The 27,485-nt window shown below is 37.2% G+C and overlaps 1 protein-coding gene across 1 annotated transcript in view; it reads left to right on the plus strand.

Annotated features, from left to right (window-relative positions):
• Positions 1 to 15,546: 15,546 nt before the first annotated feature.
• The window catches only part of LUZP2 (leucine zipper protein 2), a gene marked incomplete at both ends in the record, with an annotated part of 198,275 nt that continues 186,336 nt past the window's right edge, over positions 15,547 to 27,485 (plus strand). Inside the window, one exon of the mRNA XM_080619303.1 lies at positions 15,547 to 15,608. Within this exon, the coding sequence (XP_080475429.1) occupies positions 15,547 to 15,608 (62 nt within the window). The remainder of the gene's footprint in view (positions 15,609 to 27,485) is intronic.

A 27,485-nucleotide genomic window follows, 5' to 3' on the forward strand; every position in this document is an offset into this window, starting at 1 on the left:
CACAGGAAAAAAATATTTTTGAACAGGACTTGGAGCACAAAGTTTTATTAAAGATTTACGAAGGTGTATTAATCCTTGGAAGGAAAATTGTCACAGTAGGTGACAGACCATTTGGAAAGAACACAGAAGCTATTCCAGAAGAACTTAGAAGCAGATGTCTGGCAGACTTCGGGTTGACAAATGGAGATCAGAACCTGCATGGTAAGATTTTATAAACTTGTCACTGCTAGGTCTGAAACTAGTCACAGGGAAAGGACTTACTGTAAGAGAGTAGTAATATCTCAACTGCTCACCAGTGCTCCCAGTGTCATGGGTTTAGCAGTAGCAGTCATTCTTTCTCCTTCTTAGTAGCTGGTGCAGCACTGTGTTTTTGACTTTCGGCCTGAGAACAGAGCTGATAACACCAATGTTTACCCTGACCAAGGACTTTGTGAGTCTCATGCTCTGCCAGGGAGGAGGGGAAGCTGGGAGGAAGCAGGGACAGGACACCTGACCCAAACTAGCCAAAGAGGTATTCCATACCACAGCACGTCATGCCCAGGGATGTAACTGAGAGTTACCCGGAAGGGCTGGCACACTGCTGGGTGGGGAGGCAAGGTATCGGTATCGGTCGGCGGATGGTGAGCGGTTGTATTCTCTTCCCTTGTTATTTCCCTTATCATTATCATTGTTGGTGGCAGCAGTAGTGATTTGTGTTATACCTTAGTTATTAAACTGTTCTTATCTCAACGCGTGGGAGTTGCATTCTTTCGATTCTCCTCCCTGTCCCTCCAGGAGCGGGGGAAGAAAGGTGGGGGGGGGAGTAGACTGCATGGTTCTAATTTATGGCCTTGGCTTAAACCATGACACCCAGAAAAAAAGAAATAGATACCAATGGAAAAAAAAAAATAAAAAACCAAAGCCCACCAAAATGAATTATGTAAGTCATTAAAATTACTTTGTAAGAATTATAGTGGGAATATACCTATGCTACTCCTTGACATAAGAATAGTAAATCAAACTGAAAATTAATGACTTTTAATATTAATTTAATGATTTTTTTATTATGCAACCTTTTTTAGTGGGATAGGTTTCTGCAGAATGTCAAATTTTAAGCAACTGACTGGGGGGGGAAAGGTCTGAGCATGAATAAATGTAGTTGTTGTTAGAATAGGTTAAAAAAAACCATAAATACAAGTTTTCAAGTTTGTTTTACTTAGGCATAAACAGAATGCCAGAGAAAGAAAATAAACAACTACTTACTGAAATTAACCTGACTAGGAATCCTGCGTGGGGATTCTTGAATATTCTTCTGAAATAATCCAAAGAAGCAGCTATCCAAAGACTATTCTATAACAGTCTTATATTACTGACGATTTTTGCATTCCTGTATTAAAAAACTATAGTCTTCTAGAATCTGGCTTTGAGAACATGTTTGAAAGACAAAGCTCTGAAGTGTATTGCCTCTGGGACTAGGCCATGTTTGAGGCCAAGCATGCTTCTAGATATATGTAGCAGTGATATCTATGTTTTTAAGGTCTGTTATGATAGATTATGCTCTACTACAACTTCAAGCTTGCAAAAAAAATTGGTTCAGTTTGATTTTCATCTTGCATGTGTTAATGTTTGGCCATTGTAAAGTGCTGGACTTGAAATGATAGACAGTATTAGATGTTTCGGATTTATATATAGAATATATATTGAAGCGTCATTAATGGTTACTTCCTATGTTTTTACAAAGGAGCAGATAGTTCTTGTACACACTACATGATTATCAAGGAAATGTGCTCCTTACAAAAATATCCCTGGGAATTATTTATCTGCTGGGGGTGGGGTGGTGTGGAGCAGGACACACATGGACAGAATGCCTTGAAGAAGAGGAGGAGGAAAGAATTGACAGGCAACAAAGCTGATGTCTGATGGAGCTGTATTTGTTAGTACAGCCTAAAAAAACTAAATTGGAGTGGAGAATGGGGACAAAACCTGTACACTACCCTGATAATCTAGCTGCACTAAAACATCTGTTGCTTGCTTAGATGCTGTTTACAATGAGATTTTTTTGTGCAGATGACAAAGAGCTATGCCTCTTCTGAGGAACTTACACAGCAGTGTTTATTCATCACCACCTGCTGCTTTGTGAGCAACACGACACAGAGCTGGTATGTGGTTGAGGAGTATAAATGCCTAAAAAAGAGGATGACTAAAGAAGGGGATGAGAAGGGGGGAGCTTAAATAACATACACAGAATTACCTCGTGTCATCAGTGACATGTCACTTGGATTGGGGAAGTATGCTGCAAGGCTGTCCTGAAAATCTAAGCAGTATCACCTTGTTTAAAACTGAGTTATGTTGATGTCTGCAATCTGGGTTTCTATGAAGAGCTTAAGTTAAAGCAAAAAGTGCCAGGGTGTTAATACATAATTTAATAATGATTCCACATGGAAATCACTAGGCTTTTCCATAGGTCATTTGGTAATTTGGTTTGGGGGATTTTTTCTTTTTAATATTTTTTCTTTTTAAGATCTAACTTCAATGTTTAAACTTTTCTTCAAGTCTTCTTTTCTGTCCTCTGTATCCCCGTCCTACCCCTCTCTCCTTTTTCTTTGGAAAAGCTCATTCACTCTTATTACAAGAGTGATGCTGTTAAAATTGTTCTTGAGCAGATACATGGCATAATCCTGCCAATTATTTTGTTTGCAGTAGGGGTTACTAGCTGAAGGGTTGCTGCATGGCACTGTTTTTCTAAGTAAAGAACATGCAGGTGTGCAGGATCTAAGCATCTATTAGACTGGCTGTTGCTCTTCCCTGTTTGCTTCCTGCAAAAGCAGTAGGCTGAAATGCAGCACAAGTACCTGAAGTCCAGCAAGGTACTATTCTGCGTATAATGGAAAATGATGTTTAGAAAACCTCAGTTTGCAGAAACTTGAACCAAGTGGATAGGCAATTACAGAAAGAACTTTCAAACTGGATAAAAGCCTGCAGGGATATCAAACCTAAATTACGAGCACTTGTGTTATAAGCAATGCTCATCTGAGTGTTCTGCATATCACCTTATTTGTAAAGGGCCAGATCCCTTGTCACTGTAGATAGGCTTGAAAGTTACAAATAGTCAGCTACTTAGGAGATCAAAGAGCTGCCCAATGTAGCTTAGTTTATATCATTTTTACATTAGTTTATTTTTCTCATTTACTTCATGAGAAAAATAGTGAGTTTAATGTATCAGAGATCACCTTTTATTGGAGTGGAATTAAGTGCTTCTCTAAAGTAGCACAGCATAATGGCAGGGTTGTGCTGTTTTGTTTTGAAGACATTGTAATTATCCTTAGTCTGAATATATTTAAATAGGTAGAATAGTAAAATTGAGTGAGTACACTAGTTCTGTCTCCTGTTACATAAAAGCCATTGTGGTTACCTAAGCTATCCAATATTTACTTGCTTCAGAGTATTTCTACAATCAGGCTTAGTCAAGCCTACCGAAATTGTGATTTTAAAGATTTGCCCAGGCTTGGGGAGGAACAATTATACAGTATTCCATTGAAGATAATCTGACTGTAAAAATATGGTTTTGAGACTTTTGTGTTCAGTACTGTCAACTATTCTGAAGCGGGCTGAGTAGTTCCTTGTGTAGAAGGATGCAAATGGTGAGAAGTCCATGACAGCTTTTAGGAGTTCCAAGGACAGTATGGTGAAATTTGGAAGACTTTGGTAAAGGTCCTCTTCTACAGAGGACAGCAAAAGTAACTACTCTAAATCCAATGTATTACAGTTCCCACTTATGTAGTCTATGATCAAATTATTTTTGTGGTGGGCTTCACCTTGTCCTAGTGCTACACCAGATTGCGCAATTAATATTTTTGTGTGACAGACAGTTGCTAGACAGCAGGGGATGGTAGGGAAAAGCCCATAATTATATGCCTGGTTTGTGACCTGCATAACACTATTCTTTCTGTTAGAACTGATGATGGAATCAAACCAAGATTAAGGAACTACCATAGCAAAGTTTTGAACCATTCAACATTAAAGGTTATTTAGTACAAAAGTATAAGTAGGTTGGAGAGGATTTAACTATTTAAAATAGAATGTTTTAAGTTGGGATGTTTCTTAGGGGAATGAATAACCTAAAGAACACAAAGTATTAATTTGCATTTTCTAGATACTAATTTTTAAAGTTACCCCTAGCATTTACGGATTTTTCCATGGTTAAATATTAATTTTAAAAAATTAGCACTTGTATACAATAGTCTTCACTAGCTAATGAAAAGTGATTAACTAGAGGATTATGTAAAAAGTTCTTCATAAACTGAGATGTGATTTAACAGATTTTACAGCGTAAAGATTTAAAATGTCATCATTTGTCCTAGATGAATAATGAATCTCAATAAAAAAGCTCAAATAATGTATTTAGTAAGTTATTCTTGCAGTCACACCAGCCAGGAAAGTCTATGAACAGTATAAATTACATGTTGATAACTCTTTAATACTTCAGAAATGGTAAACAAATCCTTTCATCTCTTCTTATCCCTTTATTGGATGATATTAAATACTAATACACTGCTGCATACTTCGATTTGCATGACCTCGGTAGCAGACTCGACCTCTGGAGAGTCACAAAATTCAGTATGGATGACACTTGAGCCATACATTTGATATTTGAGAAAGGATACAAAGGCTGTGCTGTTTAATTTTAAGGCTAGACTAACATGATAACTCAACCTTACTCTCCAAGAATCTCAGCTATATCTCTCCCTAACTGCTGCTTTATTTAAAAAACAAAACGCTCTTTCTAGTGAAGGTGTTGTTAGAAGGTGAATATAACCACAAATTCAGGTGAAAACATACGAGTAGATGGTTCTGAATACACAATTGCAAATTGTATATTATGTATTTAGCAGGTAGATTATGTCTTTAACATATGTATTATGTATTTGTCATGTGCAGGAGCTGAAATGTGTCAAAGCAGACCTTTAGGAAGCTCAGTATTGGGAAGTTTACCAATGTATTGTCACTTTTGAAGTTCTGCCTGAATGTATTTGGTCTCTATTTTAAAGAGGTGGCTGAAATGCCTCAAGTGCCCTTAATTAATTACAATTAAAAATGTGTAGTGCTCCATATCCTGATAGGTACTCACTAGTTTTTCTCAGCTTAAGCCAGAGAGAACTTTTTTTTTAACTTTGTCTAGTAAATTACACTGTAAAGTGATTTTTCTGGAGGGTTTTATTGAAATGTCTGGGTACTTAGTGCTAAACCATCCTACTTCATGCAGAGTTCAAATAAATGTCTTTTTCACAGAACCTGTTGTGGTTAAAGAATGGGATTTGAAAGCTGCATAGTTACATGTGTAGATGCCATGTTGCATGCTGTGCTTTAATGCTGACCACTTTTGCATGAGCTTCTTTTTGACATGACAAAAACCCCCTATACTCCTCCAACCATCTAGCCAGTGGTTATTCAACAAGAGTAGTTCTGAGATGTATTCCTTGCTGCAAGAATCCACATTTCTTGAAACAAAAGCAGCAATGAGCTGAGCCGTAAGATGACTAAATAGAGGTTGGCTCTGTGCCCTGCCAGACAGTCCCTTGTGTCCTTTGTTTCTTCAGTTGAGCTTTCCAGCCATTAGTACTGGTACCTCTTCCTTCTGCTAATAGAAAACTAGACTAGAAAGGAGAGCTGGGAATTGACAACAGATACCGAGAGATAAGTGTTGCTCTTGTATTAATGTTCAGCATGGCTATTTGCATATTTCTCATAAAATCTGAAAAGACAGGTCATGAATGAGTGAAAACTTACATTTAGGACTGAAAGTAATAAAGAAAAATGCCCCTGCTCTTTGATATCTTGCCTATTTTGCTTGTGTAAATTTTCACAAGTTGAGTGTGCATGGGATGATGCATTTCACACTTCTGAATGTGTTTCCCTTCTTTCCTGCAGCAGTCCCTGTGTGTCAGGAGAGAGCTCTTTTCTTCACCTTTTTCATTACATCTGTCCACATTAGTATTTGATGTTTTTTAGTTATCTTAAAGGCAGGCTTGTTAAATCATCTTTTCAAATTACTTTTTTTTTTTGCATTTATAACAGGTTTTATGTTTATGTGAACATAATTTTGCGTTCTACTCCATGTGAAGAAAAGAAATCAGAGAACAATGTTTGGAAGCATGAAAACTCCAATATCACTTTGGTGGCAAGGTGTGCTGGAAAAACAGATTGCTAAAGGACTACAGTTTAAGCCTCTGAGCTCTGCTGAAATCCATTAATTGAATCAAGTTCAATTTGATACTGGATCTTATAGATGACATATGGCACACCATGTTGACCAGGTTCCTAATGATGACGATAAAATGGTGCATTCTATGAACTCTAGTAATGACATTGAAAGGTAAACAGAACCAGAAATGTTGCATTATGCCACTGCTCAGAAGTTCCAGATCCTTTTGTCTAAAGATTAAGAACAAATTCTTCTAAGGTAAAAAGAAAATAAATTAGGACTACTACTTTTGTTTGTTTATTTGTTTTATTACTTTTGGTAGCGAGGAATTCTGCAGTGAATGTGAAAATTTTGTGGTTATTCAATGCCGTTGCAAAACTACTTTTTTTTTTTTTTTTTTTTTTTTAATGGTGAAAAATTGTACCAGTGGAAGATTCCAATCTTCATGTTCAAAATTAAAGAAAAGGTAACACTGAGATTGCTCAATTATTTGTACTATATAAAATATGACCAATTTTGCCACTTAGGTGTCTAATTTGATATACATACTGGCTTTAATTTGAACTGCAAATTAGGAAAGAGAATACAAGATAATTCTTAAGTGCTATGAATCCTTTTTAGGCTATATTTTGATAAAATAAAACCCAGTGGTTTCTCTGAAGCTAGTGGAACCATCTGAGTGTTGTCTGACATGACTGCTTCAGACTGTTCTTTGTGGGTTTTGTAAAAAGTAATTCAGAGATAGTCAAGATTTTTTAATGATGCAATTATAACATAATATTAGTGTGAAAATCTCAGCCTTGATGGCAATTTTCACTGCCTTCCCATTAATTCTGTATTAATGACATTTTGATACGGCCTTGATAGCATAATCTTAATGCATTGTCATGTCTAATCAATTTTGAAGTATGGCTGGAGTTCTAGATTTTTAAAAATCATTTTTTTTAACAGGGTTTAAGAGAAAACAGTTCAAAATATTAGGAAATTCTTACTATTTAATCAAAGAAATTTAATTATTGGTTAAAGCCTTACATTCCTACTTTATTAAGATAAGTTAATGCAGAGGGGAAGGAACACATGTATCGCTGGTATGAATAGCAGCACACCACATGTTCTATCTATAGCTTTGTAAAGAACTCGTGGAACATTCTCTTACTCAGTCTTTTAAAGTAACCTTTATTTGGCCATAAAAACACTATAACAACTTTTATATTATGAACAACATGGTAAAGCAAATAAGTATAGAACAAAGTGGAAAATATGACCATCATAAATAGCCATAGCAGTTTCAGGATGACATAATATAGGTATGGTTTACGTGTGTATCTTCTATGCTGCTAGTTGTTATATGGCATTATCTGACTCTTCATTTATACTTTCAAGAGACTACTTCTGATGTTATTCAACATGAAGTCAGGAATACTGTAATGCAAGATTTCTTATGAGCATCTTATCAACAGCAGTTTCTCTGTGTGATTTCCACCTCCACCCCCTCTGATTGTTTCAAATTATTACACACCACAGGTTCCCAACAGGTAAATGGTGATGAAATTAGATGTGGATTTACCAAAAATGCTTAAGTACTTTGGGTATAGGAGTCTGAGAAGTACAGATATGAGCTCTGATATTTGGATCATCTGGATTGGGATGTTTGCAATGTTCAGGACTGAAATATCCTAATGACTTTGTTGTAATAATTCTCTCTTGGATAACATTAAATCTTATTGTAGCTCTAGAAGACCAGATGGTTTACAACTGGTTTAATTGAATTTCATTTCTTTCTACACATGGCTCTTTTGTTTTCATTTTTTGTTTTGTTTTTGAAACTGGTGGTCAGATAGGATCCAAATATACTGAGAGATCATCTGCCCTACATCTAAGCATAGGTACCAGCCTGCGTACCTTTAGCCTTTTAAATTAAGGTGGGTGGGGCGGAGCATGGCACAAAGTTGTTAAAGGACTATAAATGTTTTAAAGAAGAATATTTGTTCAGCTTCTCAAGGGACTTTTAATCAGTGTCTTAATTCCTAAGTGAAAAAATTTGGATGGTCTAATGAATTCGTGCTAAGTATGACTACAAGGAGAGAGTTGCCTTAGGACTTTGCTTTCGCAATAGACACCATTGTTTGTTATCAGGCAGATTCAGTCTTATGGAACAAAAAAGCATTAGAAAAGCCCTCTGGAACTGCAAGCTGATTTTAAAATAAAAAAAAAAAAATAATTATTTTGAAGTGGAAAAAAGTCCTTAAAACAATACTCTGAAGTCTATTGAACCTGATACCCAGAATAAGTCCATCCATTGTGAAACTGATAAGAATGATTCTTGACCATTCCAGGACTACTCAGACGAGACTGAAATTTGTTATTCTTTCCTTGTTTTGTTAAAAATATTATTAAAATCCAATTGCTTAATCTTTTCAGTTTTTAAACCAATTAGTCTCACAGGAATGGAAAAACAAATTTTTCTGAGATCTGATTTCTATTTTGTCTGGAATAATTATCAGGTAGCTTTTGTTTTATAGAGGTCAAATTTCTCCAACTTCATACAATATTTATTAAATTAAACAAGAAATAGTTTCAGAGTTAAACAATAAATAATTCTTTCATGGACCTGCATGTAGATTGTCAAACCACCTTGTTATGCATGTGTTGTTTTTTTTTTCTGCCTTCAGTTTTGCATCTATGCTGACCTCAACAACGTTGAGATGGACAGTTTGCCCTGAGGTGTCTACTGGCGAAAAGCAAATCTCAGCTCTGAGGCGCTAAAAAAAGGAGTTTTAATGTCAGTGACTGTTGACTGAAGCAGTGTTTCTGAATATGTTCTAACTCCTTTTTTTCTATGACCTTGGTGAACCTGGTGGCATGATTGATTTAAATCTCTGTCCCTGTAGCTACCAAATGAAAGAGGCCTCTCTGAAACTTTGAAGTTCTTGGTACATTGGGGTCTAAATAAACACCAGTACATGTGACAGCACCTACAAGTTATCAGGAATGACTTGTTTTAGATGGATACAGAGAGGCATTTCTAACAGCTTCTGAAGCAGGACTTTCCACAGAAACAAAAAAAAAAAAAAAAAAAAAAAAGTTTCAAGTATTCTAATACCAAGTAGTATACTGCAGGTCATTTGTAGATGTGGAGGGCTGGTCCTAGTTCTTATGCTGGCACAATTTACGCAGCAAGTAGTAAAGAACTGGATTTCCCTTGGTTTTATCTGTTTTCTTCTCCTCCTCTCTTTCCTCTTCCACATACAAATTTAAATGTAGATATATTGTTCAGCACTTTTGATTCTGATCAATATAGGGAAGTCCAGAAATTCTCAAGTGAGTTGGTTTTGTTGTTCTGTTTTCTGATATCCTAGGATGACTTCTTATCATGCATGTAGTGGCTGGATCAAGTCTTGCTGTCACTACGAGAATTACTGCAATTGTAGTATTACATGCGGCTCTGAATATTTCTGCTGTGGGTATATGTGTGAGAGGTAATAATATCCAGTCTCACCTGAAATATATACTTTTAAATGAAAATGGAATAGATGCTCCTGAAGAAGACAGTGCGAGAAACTCTTCCACACTCTTCACTCATATTTGACACTCAAGTACCTTCCTTTGCCATGCAAGTTAGTCTCCAGGGGTTCACCACTCAGAGCAAATGGATTTTGTGGTGTTTAGAAAAGCCTGCATGTTGAAGATTGAGATGGGAATCAGTTACCCCAAACCTATTATCTCACAAAGTGGTATCTTCAGTGTGTCAGGCTTCAATCAAGAATAAACTGTATGCATTAGTTCTATGAACATGTTTGTGCTGATTGTATTTGTACTTGTGGAGATGAACTACCAGACCCTGTGTATTGAAATGCTCCTCCATGAGACGCTTTTGTCCTGGGTTCAGCAGTAGCAGTCAATTTTTCTCCTACTTAGTAGCTGGTGCAGCACTGTGTTTTTGATTTTCGGTCTGGGAGCAGTGCTGATAACACCGATGTTTTTAGTTACTGCTCAAATGTTTACTCTGACCAAGGACTTTCTGAGTCTCATGCTCTGCCAGGGAGGAGGGGAAGCCGGGAGGAAGCAGAGACAGGACACCTGACCCAAACTAGCCAAAGAGGTATTCCATACCACAGCACGTCATGCCCAGGATGTAAATTGGGAGTTACCTGGAAGGGCTAGGTCACTGCTTGATCAGGCTGCGTATTGACGGGTGGTATTGTATTCTCTTCCCCTGTTATTTCCTTTATCATTATTATTATTGGTGGTAGCAGCAGTGATTTGTGTTATACCTTAGTTACTGGACTGTTCTTATCTCAACCCGTGGGAGTTACATTCTTTTGATTCTCCTCCCTGTCCCTCTGGGAGTGGGGGGGGGAGGGAAGAAAGGGGAGGAGTGAGTGAGCGGGCTGCGGGGCTTACTTACGGCCTGGGCTTAAACCACGACAGCTTTGCCTTCCTATTTTGATGAGAACGTTTTGCCCTTCTGTTGCTTAACAGATTTGACAAGAGTTTGGTTAAATCAAGGAGTGCTTCCAAAGACAGGGAAATTCTCCACTGAAGGGAAAGAAATGACAAGATGCAGTGGGAAAAGCAGGTGAAAAATTGGGAAAAGGAATGTCAAATCTGTTTTCAAAGTTAATGTGAAATCTTTCTTCGGGGGGAGAAAGAAACATGGATAAGAGCTGAAGAAGTGTCCCTTCTAAAATATAGAATAATATAATATAATAATATTTATAATAACATATAATTATATATTATATATAATATATATAATATATAATATATATTATATATTATATAATAATATATAATATATATAGAATATATAAATATATATAAAAATAATATAATATATATAAACACATATAAATTCATATGCATATATTCTTCTGCTCCTGCCCAACAAGTAATGTTGCCTCAGAACTCTGCTTATGCTCATCTTGCATCCCTGAGGTGTGCAATGTTAACTAGCTCACAACAGTCATTCTAGATAAGAGAGTGCTGATGTCTGTGGCTTTGTACAAAGATAAGATACTATTAATCATGCTGTATTTCAGAGATGATTTTATTACTTGGGAGCTTGGTGTGTCTGGCCAGTCTTTTCAAGACATAGAAATGCAATATGTGGTACAGAGTGTGTAAAAATGTATTAAGTCACTGTTCTAGTTACCTAAACTGGTGCTTCAGTTCAGTGAAAATATGTATGTGCATTTTTGTATTCACACACATATACAAATACATTAAAAAGGTCGCATTCTGCAGTGGTCACTGTCTACATGATAACGTAATCTGATTCACCACCAAGCACTGAACATGAAATTGGAATAGCTGAGTTGAGCCCATGACTTTGCATCTCTTGTAGATTCCTTTCACAAATATGCATTTCCTAATTGCATTTGTAAAGCATCCTGAAATAAAATGTACTGGATTTTTTCTAATGGTTGTGCCTTTATTCTTCTTGAAATCTTTTGTGCCAAGTCTTGTGAAGGCTTCAACATTCAGAATTTTAGTATTCAACAGTGAGATACATTAATAGTCTTTGTTAAATATATTTATAGAAATTTCTATTACCATATATGCATTCAAAATAACTGAATATAATATACGCCATCATTTCATTATTTCTTCTTTTATTACCATTATTTCCAAAAAATGAAAATAAAATTAGGACTCCTGTTAGAGCAGTTACTACATAAATACAGGCATAAGCGTATGTCTTTCTGCTCTGTCAAGCAGAAGCTTGTGCTGCCTTTTGCTAAGGGAGACAGTTGATTTATTTTCCTTTCTGAAGTAGGCAATGATATTCCTACACTATCAGTATATTTAGCCAAACTTGCAAGAACCTGAGTGACAACTGGTGTTTGAAATGCCTTGGAATTTTGCAGCACTAGTTCCATTGTTTTCTTCTTATTTATATTTTCTGTCTATGGTTGTTTGTAAAAGCATGTGTAATCACCTTCTGCTTGCTAATCTAGGAGTAATTATTTATATAGTAAGACTGTCAATAAATTTGAGCCAAGAAATGGAAAGCCTTTAATTATACAAATGAAAATATGATCTTTCTTAAGGCTTCCACATGTCTAGTGTTTTTATATGGAATATTTCTAGTCAAGGTCTTTGAATTTGTTATACATTAATATTTGATCTTGCTTTAAGTGTACGCAGCACTAAACAAATTGACTATACAGTAAAATCTGCAAGCAGTTCTCTTCCATTTTTTGGTATGTGTTATTCTTAAGTCACATGTTACACTGTTAAAATACACCTCTAAAAACCAAACCGAAAGAAAATCCACCAAACATCAAAACAATACAAAGCTACAGATCAAGGTCAGTTGGTTGAATATGAGGGGGAAAACGACACTTTTTTTAATGTCTTCAGGCAAGCAGCTTGAGCACAATCAAGTCTGACAAGAGTAGCATCTAAGATTAAGTGCCTGGTCCTTAATTAAAGATGTTTGTCTCTAAAAATGCAGGTTTTCCTATTGTCCTACCTGCCTTCACTGCTGAGCATTTCTCTCCACAGTAATACAGTTTTATCTGGGCGTATGTCAATGATTAGGGTTACAGTTGCTGACTCCCTGCTTGGCCCTTGCTGCCATCTCCGAGCCCCAGCTTGCGTGGCCTGACCTGGGGTGGGAAAGCTTGCTACACATCCTTTACACTGAGCCCATGGACTGAAATTAAGCTGTGACAGTCTTGTCATTGAAACGAAGCTGTGACAGTATTCGCATTGGAGCAGTAGTGTTAGTAAGCACGAAAACTTTTTAATTGTTCAATTGATTTGGATCAGAAGGGAGAATCATCGACTTTCAGGTTGGAAGGGACCTTAAAGCTCACCACTTCCAATCCCCCGCCACAGGCAGTGACACCTTTCACTAGACCAGGTCCTGTCCAACCTGGCCTTGAATACTGCCAGGGATGGGGCAGCCACAGCTTCTCTGGGCAACCTGTGCCAGTACCTCACCATCCTAACAGGGAAGAACTTCTTCCTAATACCTAATTCAGTGATGTAGCACTATTATGGATGCAGACTACTGGTACTGCAGCCACTAAACCACTTGAGGAGATGGTTCTCCTGTGAAAGCAAGGTAAAATATCTGACATGAAACCAGGACTTAGCAGTAGGCCTCTTTATTCCACCTCACCACTCTCACAAACAAAAAACCAAAAAATAAAAAAAGAAAAAGAAAAGAAAAAAGAAGGTAGAATAGTAATAGAATTAAATAAATACATTCTTATATTGCAAAATTTCACACTTCCACTCACTCAGCATCATCAGACATAATTTACTCCCTTGATGCACTGGTACCTTCCCTTTTCTCTCTCCCTGTCCGTGTGCACATAAAGGGAAAAGTGGAAGAAGCCTCAGCTGCTGGTCCATGGCTGTGAGGTGCTTGGTAGCTTGGGAAAGGCTGGCTTTTTCTGGAAGAGAAAATAACAAGCTGACTCCACTTTTTCTGACCTTTTCACTATTCTATCATAAGTATCCATGGTAACATGACTATTCTTTCATGCTGGTATGTAGCATCAAAATAACAATAAATGCTGATTTAAATTAATATGGTTGAATAGAACATGCTGCCAGGTGTGCTGAAAACAGACACTAGAGTTGGGACACAAGGAAGAGGTGTCAGAAATACATTAATTTCTTCCTTGTTGGTTATGTGCATTGTGTTTTCTTCTTTTTCCTGTCCTCTCCCTTTCAGTTTACTGATGAGGAATGTAACCAGTAATTTAATTTATTAATTCTACTTGTATGCCATGTGAATATCTTATTAGGGTCAATACTAATTTCAGCAAGGTTTCCACTCACTTCAAACAGTGAACTTCTATATGCTTTGATGGCATCCAGAATTACTCCTCAACAAACAGTTGGATGCAATGACACACCAGCTGAAGCTATGGAAACTTTTATTTTATGCTTCTGATGTATAATGTAGTTCCTGGATGGCCTTTCATATGGCCACAAAAGCACATAGATGACCAGAACTCCTTCTTGTAATGCTCACACTTCATTCACTTGTAGACAAGTTTGTTTCGGATTTTCTGTTTGGCTTTTGGGGGTTTTTGTTTGTTTGTGTTTGGGGTTTTTTTGTACTGCAAGGAAAGATGATTTTTGCTTAAATATTAAACTTTGACATCATCTGCCATCTGATCAGCTTCACTTGTGTCAAGGTAAGGAATATTTAAAAGTCTGAAAACATCTTTAACCAACACAGATTTATTTAAAAGGAAATTAAGATCAGACGACATACAAACAGGGAAAGCAGGAAAATGGTCTTAATTGTTCTGAAGGCCTTATCAGGTGCTTCAAGTGATGAAGGGCATTTAGTGATGACATCGCTGCTTGAAAGTACTATTTAGGATTCTCTTGCCTTCAACCTAGTGTGGTTCTGGGGTAAATGAATACTTCATTGAAACAGTAACTTCTGAACTCCCGCTTCCCAGACAAGATGCCTTTACAAATGCAGTGTCAGGCTGAGCTGTGCCTTGACACCTGCTTGAAACAATTCCTGCCTCTGGGTTATCTGTTTTGTTTGGATTCACTTCAAATAAAGACACTAAATAGTGATAGGGATTTTCTTTTCTTTTTTCCTTTTCCTTTTCTTTTCTCTTTTCTTTTCTTTTCTTTTCTTTTCTTTTCTTTTCTTTTCTTTTCTTTTCTTTTCTTTTCTTTTCTTTTCTTTTCTTTTCTTTTCTTTTCTTTTCCTTTCCTTTCCTTTCCTTTCCTTTCCTTTCCTTTCCTTTCCTTTCCTTTCCTTTCCTTTCCTTTCCTTTCCTTTCCTTTCCTTTCCTTTCCTTTCCTTCTCGTTTTTCTTTTCTTTCTTTCCTTTCCTTTCCTTTTATTTTCTTTTCTTTCTTTCCTTTCATTTTCTTTTCTTTCTTTCCTTTCCTTTTATTTTCTTTTCTTTCTTTCTCATTATTTTCCTTTTTGCTTCTTTATCCTCTCCTTCCCCTTTTTTCCCTCCTTTTCCCCCATTTCTCCCCTTTTGCCCCTATTTCATCCCCTTTTCCTCCCTCTTTCTTTTTTTTCTCCTCTTTCTTTCCCTTTTCCACCCCTTTTCTTCAGGAAGCGTTTCCCCGCTCTGTCCTGCTGCAGCTCCGGAGCGAGTTCGCTGCAGTCTGTGCCCACCCCTCCCCGCTTCTGCCGCCGCGGTGCCGGGGCTGAAGCCGGGAGGAGAGGGAAGGGGGTGACGCGGCGTCTGCTGCCATCCCTCGCGGCGCTCGCTGTTCCCGCTGTGTCGGCACCAGCGGAGGGAGGGAACCTCCCCCAGCTCCTGGCGAGGCTGTGCTTGGGAGCCGCCTCGGGAGGAGGAGGAAGGAAGAGTCGTTGTGAGCAGCTGAGTGAGGAACAGAAAGCATCAGAGGAGCTCCAGCATGAAATTCATCTCTGCTTATTACTTGCTGCTTCTTTTCCCCGCACTGGTCTTCGGCGCTAGGTGAGTACCGAGAGCTATTTTGCTTAGAGTTTCCCTGGTTTGTTTGCTCTTTGGTTTTTTTAGATTTAGTGCTGTCGTGAAATAACAGAGATGTCAGCTGGGGTAGGAAGTTTCGAACAGATACCTTGTGTGATTCTGCTCTCTTCCCCTCCTGATTCTCTGAAAGATACTGAGTCGTCTTTGGGTGTTTTTACGCTTTTTTAATTGATGATGTAAAAGAGCTGCATAAGTTGACCTACAGTGTGTGTGATATAAGGCAGGAACAAACATAAGCTTTACATATAGAGCAGTAAAACCAGATAGACTCTGTTTCATTGGAAATAGGGAAGCCAAACATCTGAAATCGAGAACATGCTAACGTTTTGCCTTACAGAGTGCGATACCCAGAAACATTTGACCAGTCTCATCTTGGTCCAGGTTTCGATATCTGAACATAGACCTAGGGCTTACCTTTTTTACCTGTGAAATGCTGGGGAGATGTTGCAGCGTTATGTCAACGTGTTTAGAAGTTGCTGCAGTCCAGAAGTATTCCCTTCTCTGCAAGTATAGTCACGGAGAAAACAGGAACAAAACCTACTGCAGCTTAAAAATAAAACCTTATCCTGACCATGCAGTGTTCTGATAACGTATACTGCACACTTGCTCAGAGATAGTAACATTCTCCATGCTGTAGACATAACTGTGTTCAGCAAAGAAAAGATAAAGCTGAGACACCCTATCCTGGGTGTCTTGATTTACACAGATGGAAAGTTAACACCGTACGGAGCAGCTTTGTTATTAGTGACACTGCTCTTGGTTCAGACTTAACTTCCAGTTACTTGTCAGAAAACCAAGCCCAAATTTTGACTGCTATTTCTCTGCTGTGCTTGAAGTTTATAGGGTAGTTAGTAGTAAGTCCATAAAGCATATTACCAGAAGATACATGTGTGTACCTTCATCAGGGAAATGTGTTTTTTCCTTTATTCTTAGTCTCTTCCTGTAAAATCAGCATGGAAGCAGCTTTTTGCAGAAGCGCTGCACGTTTTAAGCCTTAAATGATCACTGAGACTTAAATAAGTAGTGTGGGCCTGCAAGTACTCAAAGTCAGGGACAGCAGGACCACATCTCTGCCCATACTCCAACACCGGGAAGTAATAACTGTGAAAATATCTGGGTGAAAAAAGGCCCGAAAGCAGGGGGAAATTTGGAATATCAAAATGATTCACTTAAATGCTTTACTCTTTTGGAGGGGGATGTTATTGATGAGGAAGGAATACTTTTTTTGGGATAACACTCCACAGTGCCAGTCCATACTAGCCGCTCCGATGTTCTTTGAAATAGAACACTCGGAAGGATATTGTAATACGTTTTCATATTATTCATGCTGATATAGCAAGTGGTCTAAGGAAACATTCAATAAAACTGCTCGGCAATTTGGATTAATAATTTTACATTTGTGTAAGAATGATATGTTCTTTGTTAAATTATGTCAGAGTTAGAAAGTGGAGGAAAGCACCAAGCCAGCTTTTGCAAATGAGGGTTTATGTCTTGCATGAGCTTTTGCAGATGAAACTGTAGTGTAAAGAGATATGGAAAACCATTCTAAATGTTTATATTTTCTTGGTTTTATGAAGTGTCTTACAAACTACTTGAACATTTAGGGAACTAAGAGGGGACAAGGTAAAGCCCTAAAAGCAGATCTTCATCTTCTTGAGAAGATAATACCTGTATAAAAAATGAACTGTAGCACATTCTTGATAACTGTAAAACAAAAGAATTGAAGTCTGTCCCCACCTTTCAAAAACAGTTGGTAAGAATACAAAGTTTAAGTTGGCATGTGAATCCTAATTATGAACAGTATCACTGATCATAAGAGTATAATTTTGTGGCACATAATGATTTATGTGTTTGTGTAGCTGAGGGATGAAAATTATCAATGTGAGAGAAATTCCAGTTAGAATTTCCCCCAGGCACAGTATGTGTTGCAAAGTGAAGTTTTGCTTTTGATAGCAGATTGGCCATTGTTAAAAAGGAGACTGAAACTCTGCTGTGGAGTAGGATATTTAAAGCCCTGGACTACTCTGTTCAGCAATTGCTTTCTGTCACTTGATTTTGAACTGTCTGTGTAGGACATAGAGTAATTTTTCAACAGCACATGATGGAAGTTTAAAAAATGAAATGGTGCTATCAATATGCCATCTACTGGAAAGAGATTGTGCTTTAATCTTCAGCAGAAGGCAGTTCTGTCTGTGGCAGTATTACTTATAAACATGGTTAATTCACTGGTCAGACACAGAGTAGGTTTGCGTGACTGGTTGTGTTTGCAAAAAGCAGGGTTTGATAATCCTGCTGTGTGAAAGTGCTTAGTGAAGGCAAAGAGTCAGTTTTGCAGCACAGAAAGTTTTCCATTGCGAGGAATTATTTATCTTGAAAGCTGGTACAGTATCTCAGTTTTGTATGTTGGTGCTGAAATCAGCCAGCACAGTACTTGCTGCAGAGGTGGACAGCTGCTGCTTTTTGTTCCTTCTCGTGGTGATGCCATCTTTGCATCATGTCGTGGGAATAGCTTTGGAAGAGCTCAGCATGTGTTCAAGCCTAATTGTAAACAAACATGAACTGATGAGTTCAGCTATGTTAACACAGCATGCCATTTTTTCTTATTTTATAGTATTGTCAAAGAGAGAAAAATACACAGCTATCACTTCTAAGGTTGTGTTCAGCATTAACTTATGATTTTCAGAACTGTATGCAGCTGACTTGTCAGCATGGTCTGAAATCGTAAGTGTGAACCAGATGCCTGTCAAATTACAGAAAGTTCATGTTTTTGTAATGAACAATCTTTTCTGTATTGTCTAAACTTGGTTTTGGTGCAGCTGTGAAACAAATGGTGACTGTCGTATTTCCATTTGGTTGCAGTAGTCTCGTGCAAAGTTCAGGGGAATGTTTTTGAAGGTGAATTTAACTTGGTGAAACTTCTTTGAAGTTTGTCTTATCCTGTGCACTTTTGTATTTCCTTGGACATTTTGGTTTTAGCACATGTAAAGTGATGTTGGGGTGTTACTTTCGTCACACTGTGCTGAAGGCAGCGTAGTTCTTTAATACTACTTATAGAATGGGTCTCACTGAGTGTATGAGAGGCTCAGGATCTGATTCTGCAGCCACCTGGTGCTTTTGTGTCCCCAGACACCAAAACATTCTGACTCGAAAACTATTTGTAGAAGGGAATGCTTGCATAAAGTTAGTCATTTGGCTTAGTATGTAAGATCTTTGGTCCAAACTATCTTGGCTAACAAGACTTCCCTACTTTTAGCAAAAAGGACAATTTTCTGAACATTACTATTGAAAGACTGGATACTTCAGTCTTTGATCACCAAAAAATTTTTTTTCTCCAAAGGATAATGAAGCTCGATGTGAAACAGAGCTTGTTTTTTTATTTTTTTTCCCCTGACAGCTAATTCTTTTCTGTCCACGCATGAAATATGACAAAGATTCAAGACATTGAATAATGTTATTTAAGTAGAATGCTTTATAGCTGAGAACAGGACCATAAAACCAATAAGATGCACTTTAATAACAATATTACTACTACAACAACTCATTAAATGTATACACAGACAACAGGGCTGTAAAAACCAATTTATTTTAATGGCAGAGAAATGGTTGTTTTTCTGCAAGTGCAGTTCACTGGCAGTCTTACTACTCTGATGTGACAAAGCAATCTGTAAACTGTAGTTTTCTGTGGGAAAACTAAGTAATGTGCTCATTTCTGGCAAGTGGATGTTGGTCAATGAACTTATGGGTGTTGATCTGGTGTATGTCTATTGTTGGAAGTGAATTCATTTACCTTATTAGATATGAGAACCCCCCTTAAGTGCTTGCTTTTTTCCTGGATGTTTTCAAGGTTGACTGTTTTGTTTGTTGGGTTTGGTAATTATTTTTTAAGGAATATGAAAGCACTAATATTTTCTCCTCCTTTAAGGTAAGGGTGTGTGAAGGACTCAGTCTGAGACTTGAGGAAAGATGATGGGGAATGTCTTTGGTGTTGTTATGCTGGGAGAGAGATGGAGAATGTTCAAAATCCTTGTTTCTAGTTCCCCAGCTCTTTCCTATCTTAGAAGCAGTGTTTGGGCTATAATCAACCCAAATTATATTTATATATAATTTTGAAAGTAACTTTTTCATTTGGACTGCTATGAGAGTAGAGGGAACCCTGCTCCTTTCTAGATCGTTAAGTGGAAGGACGAGGGTCACTGTGTTATAATGCCCTTGGCTGTAGCCACACAATTGTTTTATGGAGGTAGCCAAAAGTGATTCCCACTTCTGACATCTCAGGCTGAGGTTCAGCAGTGTCCTTCCTTTACCCAAGATTGAAGGTCAAGTCTGCAGAGTTTTAGCAAGCTGCTTCTTCAGAATCTTTCAGAAAAGATTTCAAGGCCAGGTTGGATGGGACTTGGAGCAACCTGGTCTAGTGGAAGGTGTCCATGCCCATGGCAGGGGTTTGGAACTGGATGAGCTTTAAGGTCCCTTCCAAACCAAATTATTATGTGATTCTGTGATGCATTTTTGCGGTAGGCTTGGTGGATGATGAAGACTCTCTTAATACTGTGCTTTATGAATTCTTCCAGAAATACAGGGGCATTATCTTTATCATTTGTCTTCTGCTTAGAATTCCTTTCACGCTTACTTTTGCTGCCTGAGTTTCCTGGGCCGTGAAAGCTTTCCGATTCCTATCAATGTGGATGATGATGCATGTTTGGTTAATGGCTTGTAAGGACTTATGTTTGAGGTACAGAAGTGGCATTTAGCATATGGCTTGTGACTTTGCTATACCTAAAGAACCATGTGCTTTGTTGTTGAACTGTGTTTAAACATAATGGGATAAATTTACCAGTGGCACAACTCCATTATTTCGAGGAATGTGTTTCGCTTTATTGTGCTGGCTTTATTATGATGACTTACAAGCAAGTGCCTTATACAGCAACCTGGAAGCTATTTGGTGAAACAAAGCCTTTTTGTTCTTCTGGGAGACAAGTTCTGAGCTCCAGTTTAAAAGAACAAACCCCCTAAAACCCAACAGCCACTCCCCTGGTCTAAGATACTTAACAGTGCTTTACAGGTTTAAGCTCAGCAACCAAAATTAGAAATGCAGAAAGAAAATATTTCTCAGTTTGGCCAGAAATACTAAAAATAGATTATTTTGTGATGGTTTGTCATTTATGTTTCTGATTTCTGCAGTATGAAAGGAAGAAGAAGGAAAAAAAAAAAAGGGGGCGGGAAGGGAAAAAGGATGCCGCAAAAAATTTAACCTTCAGGAAAGACTTATTTTAGATTTGATCTAATCTACAGTTAAAATATTCTTGAAGTTCCATGTGATCTTGGTTGAATTATGAGTATCTGTAGAATGCAGTGTTAATGTAATAGAACAGTTGGAATTCTGCTTGTTATGCTATGTATAATGCATTTCTGCCCAGGAGACTTGCTGAGGAGTTAATTTTGACATTTTAATGTATTCTTTGTGTTTAGGGAAATTATAATGCTGACAATTCCCTGTTTATTTCTCATGTATTAATTTATAGCTAGAGCAGAATATAAAGCAATTTTAATCTAAATTTGTAATCCCACTTTCTGTGAGATTGTGGGTTTGACATTATTTTCTGTATTTAACAGAAACATGTTCACAGACAGTAATCCTTGTGATGTACCACTGCAGCCAAACAAATCTCATTTATGGAGCTTGTCAAGACCAGTGTTTCTTCTCATTTTCTAGTTTTGCACAATACATGCATCAGCTGTCTTGTAAGGGGTCAGATCTGTAACTATTCTCTGTATGGAAGACAAGTAATATGTTTGTCAGAAAGAAGAAAGATTTTTCATAGTATATTTCAATCTTAATATTGTGTGAAGGTTTGAGATGTGTATTGTTATATTTGCTTTTTCAAACACATTGGAGTGGCGAGTACGTTTTAGAAATGCTTAAATATGATACTGCATCAAATAGCAGTTTTTGTGTGCTGCTACAGATTTTTGTCCCTTTTTGTGCTATTACTTACTCATCTTAACCCTTAGCTCATGTCACTCCTGTGTTTATTAATCTTTACATCTACTGTGTATTATCTTAGCAATGCTTTTTGTAGCGTTCCCTCTCAAGTCTCTGCTGTGTTTATTGAAATTCACAATGCTTTGTTGAATCATGAGAGATATCAATGTGTGTGACTTACAAGCTGGTGTGTATGGTGTGCATTTTCTCAGTTGCTTGTCGATACTGATCAACAGCTTCTATGGAAAGTAGAAGTGTCAAAAAAAATCTGTTGTGTTTTGTCTATGCATGCTACCATAGGAAGATAAGGCTAGTATGCTGCCAGCTACTGTATTTTACCCAAACTGTTAGTTTTTCCAGCCATTTACATATTTTTCTCATTGTTATTTAAGAATTATTATATTTGGTCTATTTATGTTCACAGTTTGCTTCTAGGAAATAAGTAGTCTTCCTTTTCGCTTGCTGCTTATGTAAGAGGAATCTGGTTGAAAAACAAGTTGCCAGACACAGTGCAGCACTTAGGAAACTGAGCCCCTGTTCGCTGCATCCTGTCTAATGGTAGAACTAACACCTTTCCTTTTGAAGATGGAGCTGCAGCAGAAGTTCTTCTAACATATCCATACAAAATCTTCTAGGCCACCGAACGTTTACCCAGTGGTGTGTGTTATCACTGGCATTGTTACTGTGCTCTTACTTAGGGAGTATCAAGAAAGGACAGGCAAATGGGGGTTTATGATGGGGAATAGCCTCTTTAATTTCATTTCCCTGTAAGGTAACACAATACATTTTTAGTAGCTGTTATGGGTCTTGATAAAACTTGGTGGGGTGTTGGTGGGGAAATAAATTACCTGGTGCTGTAAGTAGTAAACAATATGTGGTTATTAGCTAGTCGTATATAGCTGTGGATTCCCAATACTTGGTACTGCTTTTCAGGTGTTTCTGTGATTTTGTTGGTATGAATGAGTACAGAAGTCAGAGCTGTGACTTTGTATCTTGGAATTGCTGGGTGGAACAAGTCAAACGAGGGACATAAAGTGACTGTAAGGCCAGTAATACACTGTGATACACCTATGTCGGCCATCCTCATCATGTGTGAATGATTTTATAGTCATGTCCTGTTTCAGGCTAGCCTGTGCCAACAAACAAGGGGGGAAAAAAAAAAGCGAGACTTTACAGAAATGTAGAAGAGAAAAGAAAAAAGTGTGTGTAGAAATAATAGCTGAAAAGCAGCTGTGCTCTAGGTGGCTTTAGATTGTCTGTTGAGTAAGTTTCTTCTTCCTGATGCAGTATAATTAAATGTGTGCTTGATGTGGAAAGAGAGAATTTCTCTCTTGAAAATGGAGTAATAAAATCAGTTTTACTACTGCTTTGCTTACAGCATTTTTTGGAAAGTAATATTTTTCAGGATGGGGTGAAGCTCAACCAGAGTGCATATCAAATAGCTGTGTTTAGTAACTAGCTGAACCTCTGAGCTGCTTTGCTGAAACTGATCAGTTGATGATTAATTTGTATTTTATATGTCAAAATCTGAGTCTAATCTGATGATGCCATTGCTATTCCAGAAGAGGACAGCATGTTGGCCGCACTGACTAAATCTGCGCACAAATGAGATTTATCCTTTGATAATTAGCCTGTTATTTAGTTGCTGCTGTGTATGGGAGATACCAAATTGTCCTGACTGTTAGCAATCCACCCTGACCTTTTTTAGAAAGTCTAGCTTTGCTGCTTGCTTTGTTTCACTCTCAGCTGAGGAATAAGGTTGTTTGGCTTAATGTAAATGGTAAAGCTTGGGAAATGAAACTGTAACCATGGTACCTAGATGACAATGGGGCAAGGGGGGGTCAGAACCTGCTTCCCTTCCGCTTCTTTCATTAAGCATCTCTAACTTTGCAATCAATGCAGCCTGTAATATTTGGTGAAAAATCAGTCTCAAATAATGCCTTCCGTGAAATTTCTGCCTTCCTACATGAATGATGCATGAAAATAATACTCCTCAAGTGCACAGATAGTGAACAGGGACTCTCTGCAGTTGCTGTTTTGTTTACTTGTAAAGCAACTATTTGCTGTTTGGTATACACAGATGTGCTGTAGTTGGCTCAGGAAAGTTTATGAAAGCAGACATTTAATTTACTATTTTTCTTTAACTCATGCCTCCCTCTGTGTTGTAAACATACTAGTTCCTTCCCGAATTACTGCTCAGCTGCAGCTCTTGTGGCTCAAGGGAAGGTTGTTATCTGTTTCTGGAAGCAGAAAGAATTAAATTGGTGTAAAAATTAAATAGTAAAATATATTTTAAAAAAATACTAATCAATTATTCAAATAGACTCAGAAAAACTTGCATTTCTATCTGTTTTAATGTGCTAGTATGTGATATTGCCTGTTTCAGAAGTACCTAGCCTGACGAAACTTCAATAGCTTCTGAAATTGCTGTGAAGAAACACAGGACATGTATACCAGAACTGAGTGCTTAAGGAATATACATTATCTTTGTAAGAGAGGAATCCCCCAGCACTGGCTTATCAAGCGTAATCTGAAAGACTTAACCCATTTCCATTAAATAGGTGATGTACAGAAGCTGATAACAGGAGCCAGGGTTAAATATTACAGCATTCACTCTACTGTAGGATGATAGCAAGTTTCTTTGCTGCTTCAACTTGATTATATCGCATGGTAAAGTGGTACTTCTATTTGTAATGGAAAATCTTTCCCAGTAACTTTTAGTCATTACAGGAACATGAAGGTTTTGCTGCACTGTATTAAACCTCTGCTTAAGAATGGTTGCTACCAGAAGGAGGTGAAAAAAACTTGAAAGAAACAGTGTGGAGTAACTCAATCTGTTTTAAATCTTTTATGTGCGGCAGAATAAAATGACCCTTAAGGTAGCTTGAGCCATTCCATTCAGACAGGTAACAGAATCTTTGCTCTTGTGACATAAATAGATGTGTGTGCAGTAATTCATTTGGTGACTAAGCTGGAAACTAGCATACATGCCCAAGCAATACCCCCAGCCACCTGATTTGCAGGGAAACTGTTGGGAGGTTTCACTATACAAAGTCAGAAGTGAGAAATTCCATAGCCATTCTGGGACCTGATAGAATGAATTATGATATCAAAGGAGGATGATGGGAAAACAGACCAATTTTGAACAGACTAATTTAGAAGGACATAGATAAAAGGAACATTACATGGTGGATGAATAACTTTGATTATTGATATGAGGCTAGAGATACTCTATTTATTGGTATCTTACCAGGGGCTAGCTACATCCAGGTGCAACTCCTTCTATATACAAAGAGGAATTAAAAAGCTATGTATGTAGACTGTGAGAAAACACTGGAAGAAAAGAGAATTTTTCTGCTCTGCATGTTACTGCTCCTGACTTAGAAATTATAGTATTGATGCAGGTTTAATTCTTAAAAGCCTTAAAAATTATTTAAAAATACGGCTTGGCAGTCTCTTAATGAGAAAAGCAGTAGAAAGCTAGCCCCTTCACCTCGATTCCAGGGCAATAGAACATATTCCTCCTGTGCTACAGATACCTGTACTCCATACAATTTAAAGCTCATAAATGATGTAAAACCTAATGCTAACTTAGTGGTAAATCTTTCAGTGTTTTACAGACAAGAATAGATTGTATGTGTGTGTGAAATCTCCTTAGTGCTTATTACTTACCACACACTAATGAGGATGGAGAGAATTCTTACCTGTTTCTTGTTAATTTAATGAAAAAGAGTGGCAGTTGGAAAGTATCCTTATCTGGAGCAGATGCCAAACCGTTTTTGTGGATGCTGATAAAAAGAAACTAGAGACTGCAAAATTGTATCCAATTCCATTAGTGTATTTTTTTGAATGTAAAAAGTTCTCTTTTGCTCAAGGGAAAATACATAAATATGTATAGCATATGTGCCTCTGTGTAAAGGATTTCTAGTTGTAAACGCATAATGAAGTATGAAAAATTGATTTTTGGCTGTCTTTTCTCAGTGGCTTGAATAGATACATATACTTTTGCTTCTATAGAATGAGATGCTCTAAAACAGCTGAATCTTTGGATATGCCTTTTGCAGATAAAAATATCAAAGTATTTCTACAGATGACATTGGGCTTTAATGTTTTAATATCATGCAGCTTCCTTAAAATGCAAGAAATTATACTGGAAATAAACATTGCTTCTGGCAAATAAATTATTCTGGAATTATTCTGCTAACTTACACTTTTGCACCCTTTAGATTGGGCATTTTTGCACTTTGGTGGAAAAGATAAAAAACTTTCTGTAGATGCCTTGTATTTCAACCAAATGTTATGGTTTTGTTGATAATGACCATTAATTGCTGTCATTATGGCATAGGTTTAACACTGCTGAAGAAGTAGTGTTATGTTAAGTGCTTATAACCTCTAAATCCATATTAAAAATGTTAGTGGCACTACTGAAAATGGCTATGCTTATAAAATTGGATTCCAAGCATGATTGGACCAATAGGTGGGATGAGCAGAATCCTGCATCTGCTTTTGAGTAATAATAAAAGAAATACTGAGGCAAAAGTTAAAAATAAGAAATAAAAAATCATGCTTACACTACTTGGGATAGCTGGGCTTTAAGGTATCTCCGCGTTACCTTTGCTAATGAATGAAAATGTCAGTTTTCATATCATATTTACATACAGGATGATAAGACCTTAATAAAAGGGGTTAGTGGTCATAGAGACACAAGTAATAAATGATAAGGCAATGGTATTATGGGAAAAAATTGTTAATAAAATTTAGGCAATCTAGTCTCCTTCGGACAGGTATCAGTTATTACAAGTTGGTAAATTTACATGTAATCAATATTCATTTCACAACTTATTTTCTTGAGAGCTACTGCTCTTACCATACTGTAATCATACTGTAATTTCAGAAATAGTAGAACTAGTAACTTCCTGTGATTAATTTGTACTTACCCTGATTTACAATGGCTGAGGATTTAACACTGTCTTTGAATGGGTATTTGAATGATTATTTTCTCTTTGCAGTACTTCAGCCTTTTGATCCATGTTACACTGGATTGAAAGGAAGAGAGTAAAGCAATCGAAGCTTTCAGTCAACTGTTAGGAATATATACTTTTAGAAACCACTGGGATTAAAAGATACTTATCTATAAAATTGTATTAAACAATACCATACTAACTTCAGCAAGAGAGTTGATAGGAGCCAAGAATAGTGTTTGCTCTTTTACCATCATTACAATGCCTTGCAGCATTGTTTTAAATTGAGATAATTTGGAACTGATGAAGTGGTCTGTGTTAGCTTCAGATTTTTGTGTGGAGAAGATAAGTAGGAAGATTTCTTTTTCTGTTTGCTTTTTGTTATTCTCTTCCTCCAAGAGCCTGTGTGGGTATTAAGTTATAAAACTTGATGAAATCCTGCCTTCATAAAAAACATGGACATGGTTAGGGTCATGCCTGCCTCATTTGATTTGGGTTTTCAGGTCAGCAGTAATCCAAGGATCATTCTTAATATGCTTGTGTAAACACCCGTTTCTTAAAATGCTCAGAAGGTCCAGATTTCCATTACATCTTCATCTGGAATACTGGAAAAAATGAGTGGTATAAAAGCAAATAAATTGGTGGGTCTGGTACATTTCTGGCTAAATTGAAATTTTACCTGGTTAAACCTATATAATGAGTGTTTGTTGCTACAGCCTTGGGTATGTATAAGAAGCAGAGATTGGTTTTGGAGGTTCAGTTGTCTTGTAGATATTGAAGCAGGAATAATAGAAGAAAATAACTCAGCAATGTATGAAAACATATATATATGAATAATGACCATCAAGATGCAGTCTTTGAAAGATTAATCTTAAAAAAACCCCAAACAACAAAAATCCC

The sequence above is a fragment of the Psittacula echo genome (assembly GCF_963264785.1).
Source record: "Psittacula echo genome assembly, chromosome: 5".
Lineage (NCBI taxonomy): Eukaryota > Metazoa > Chordata > Aves > Psittaciformes > Psittacidae > Psittacula > Psittacula echo.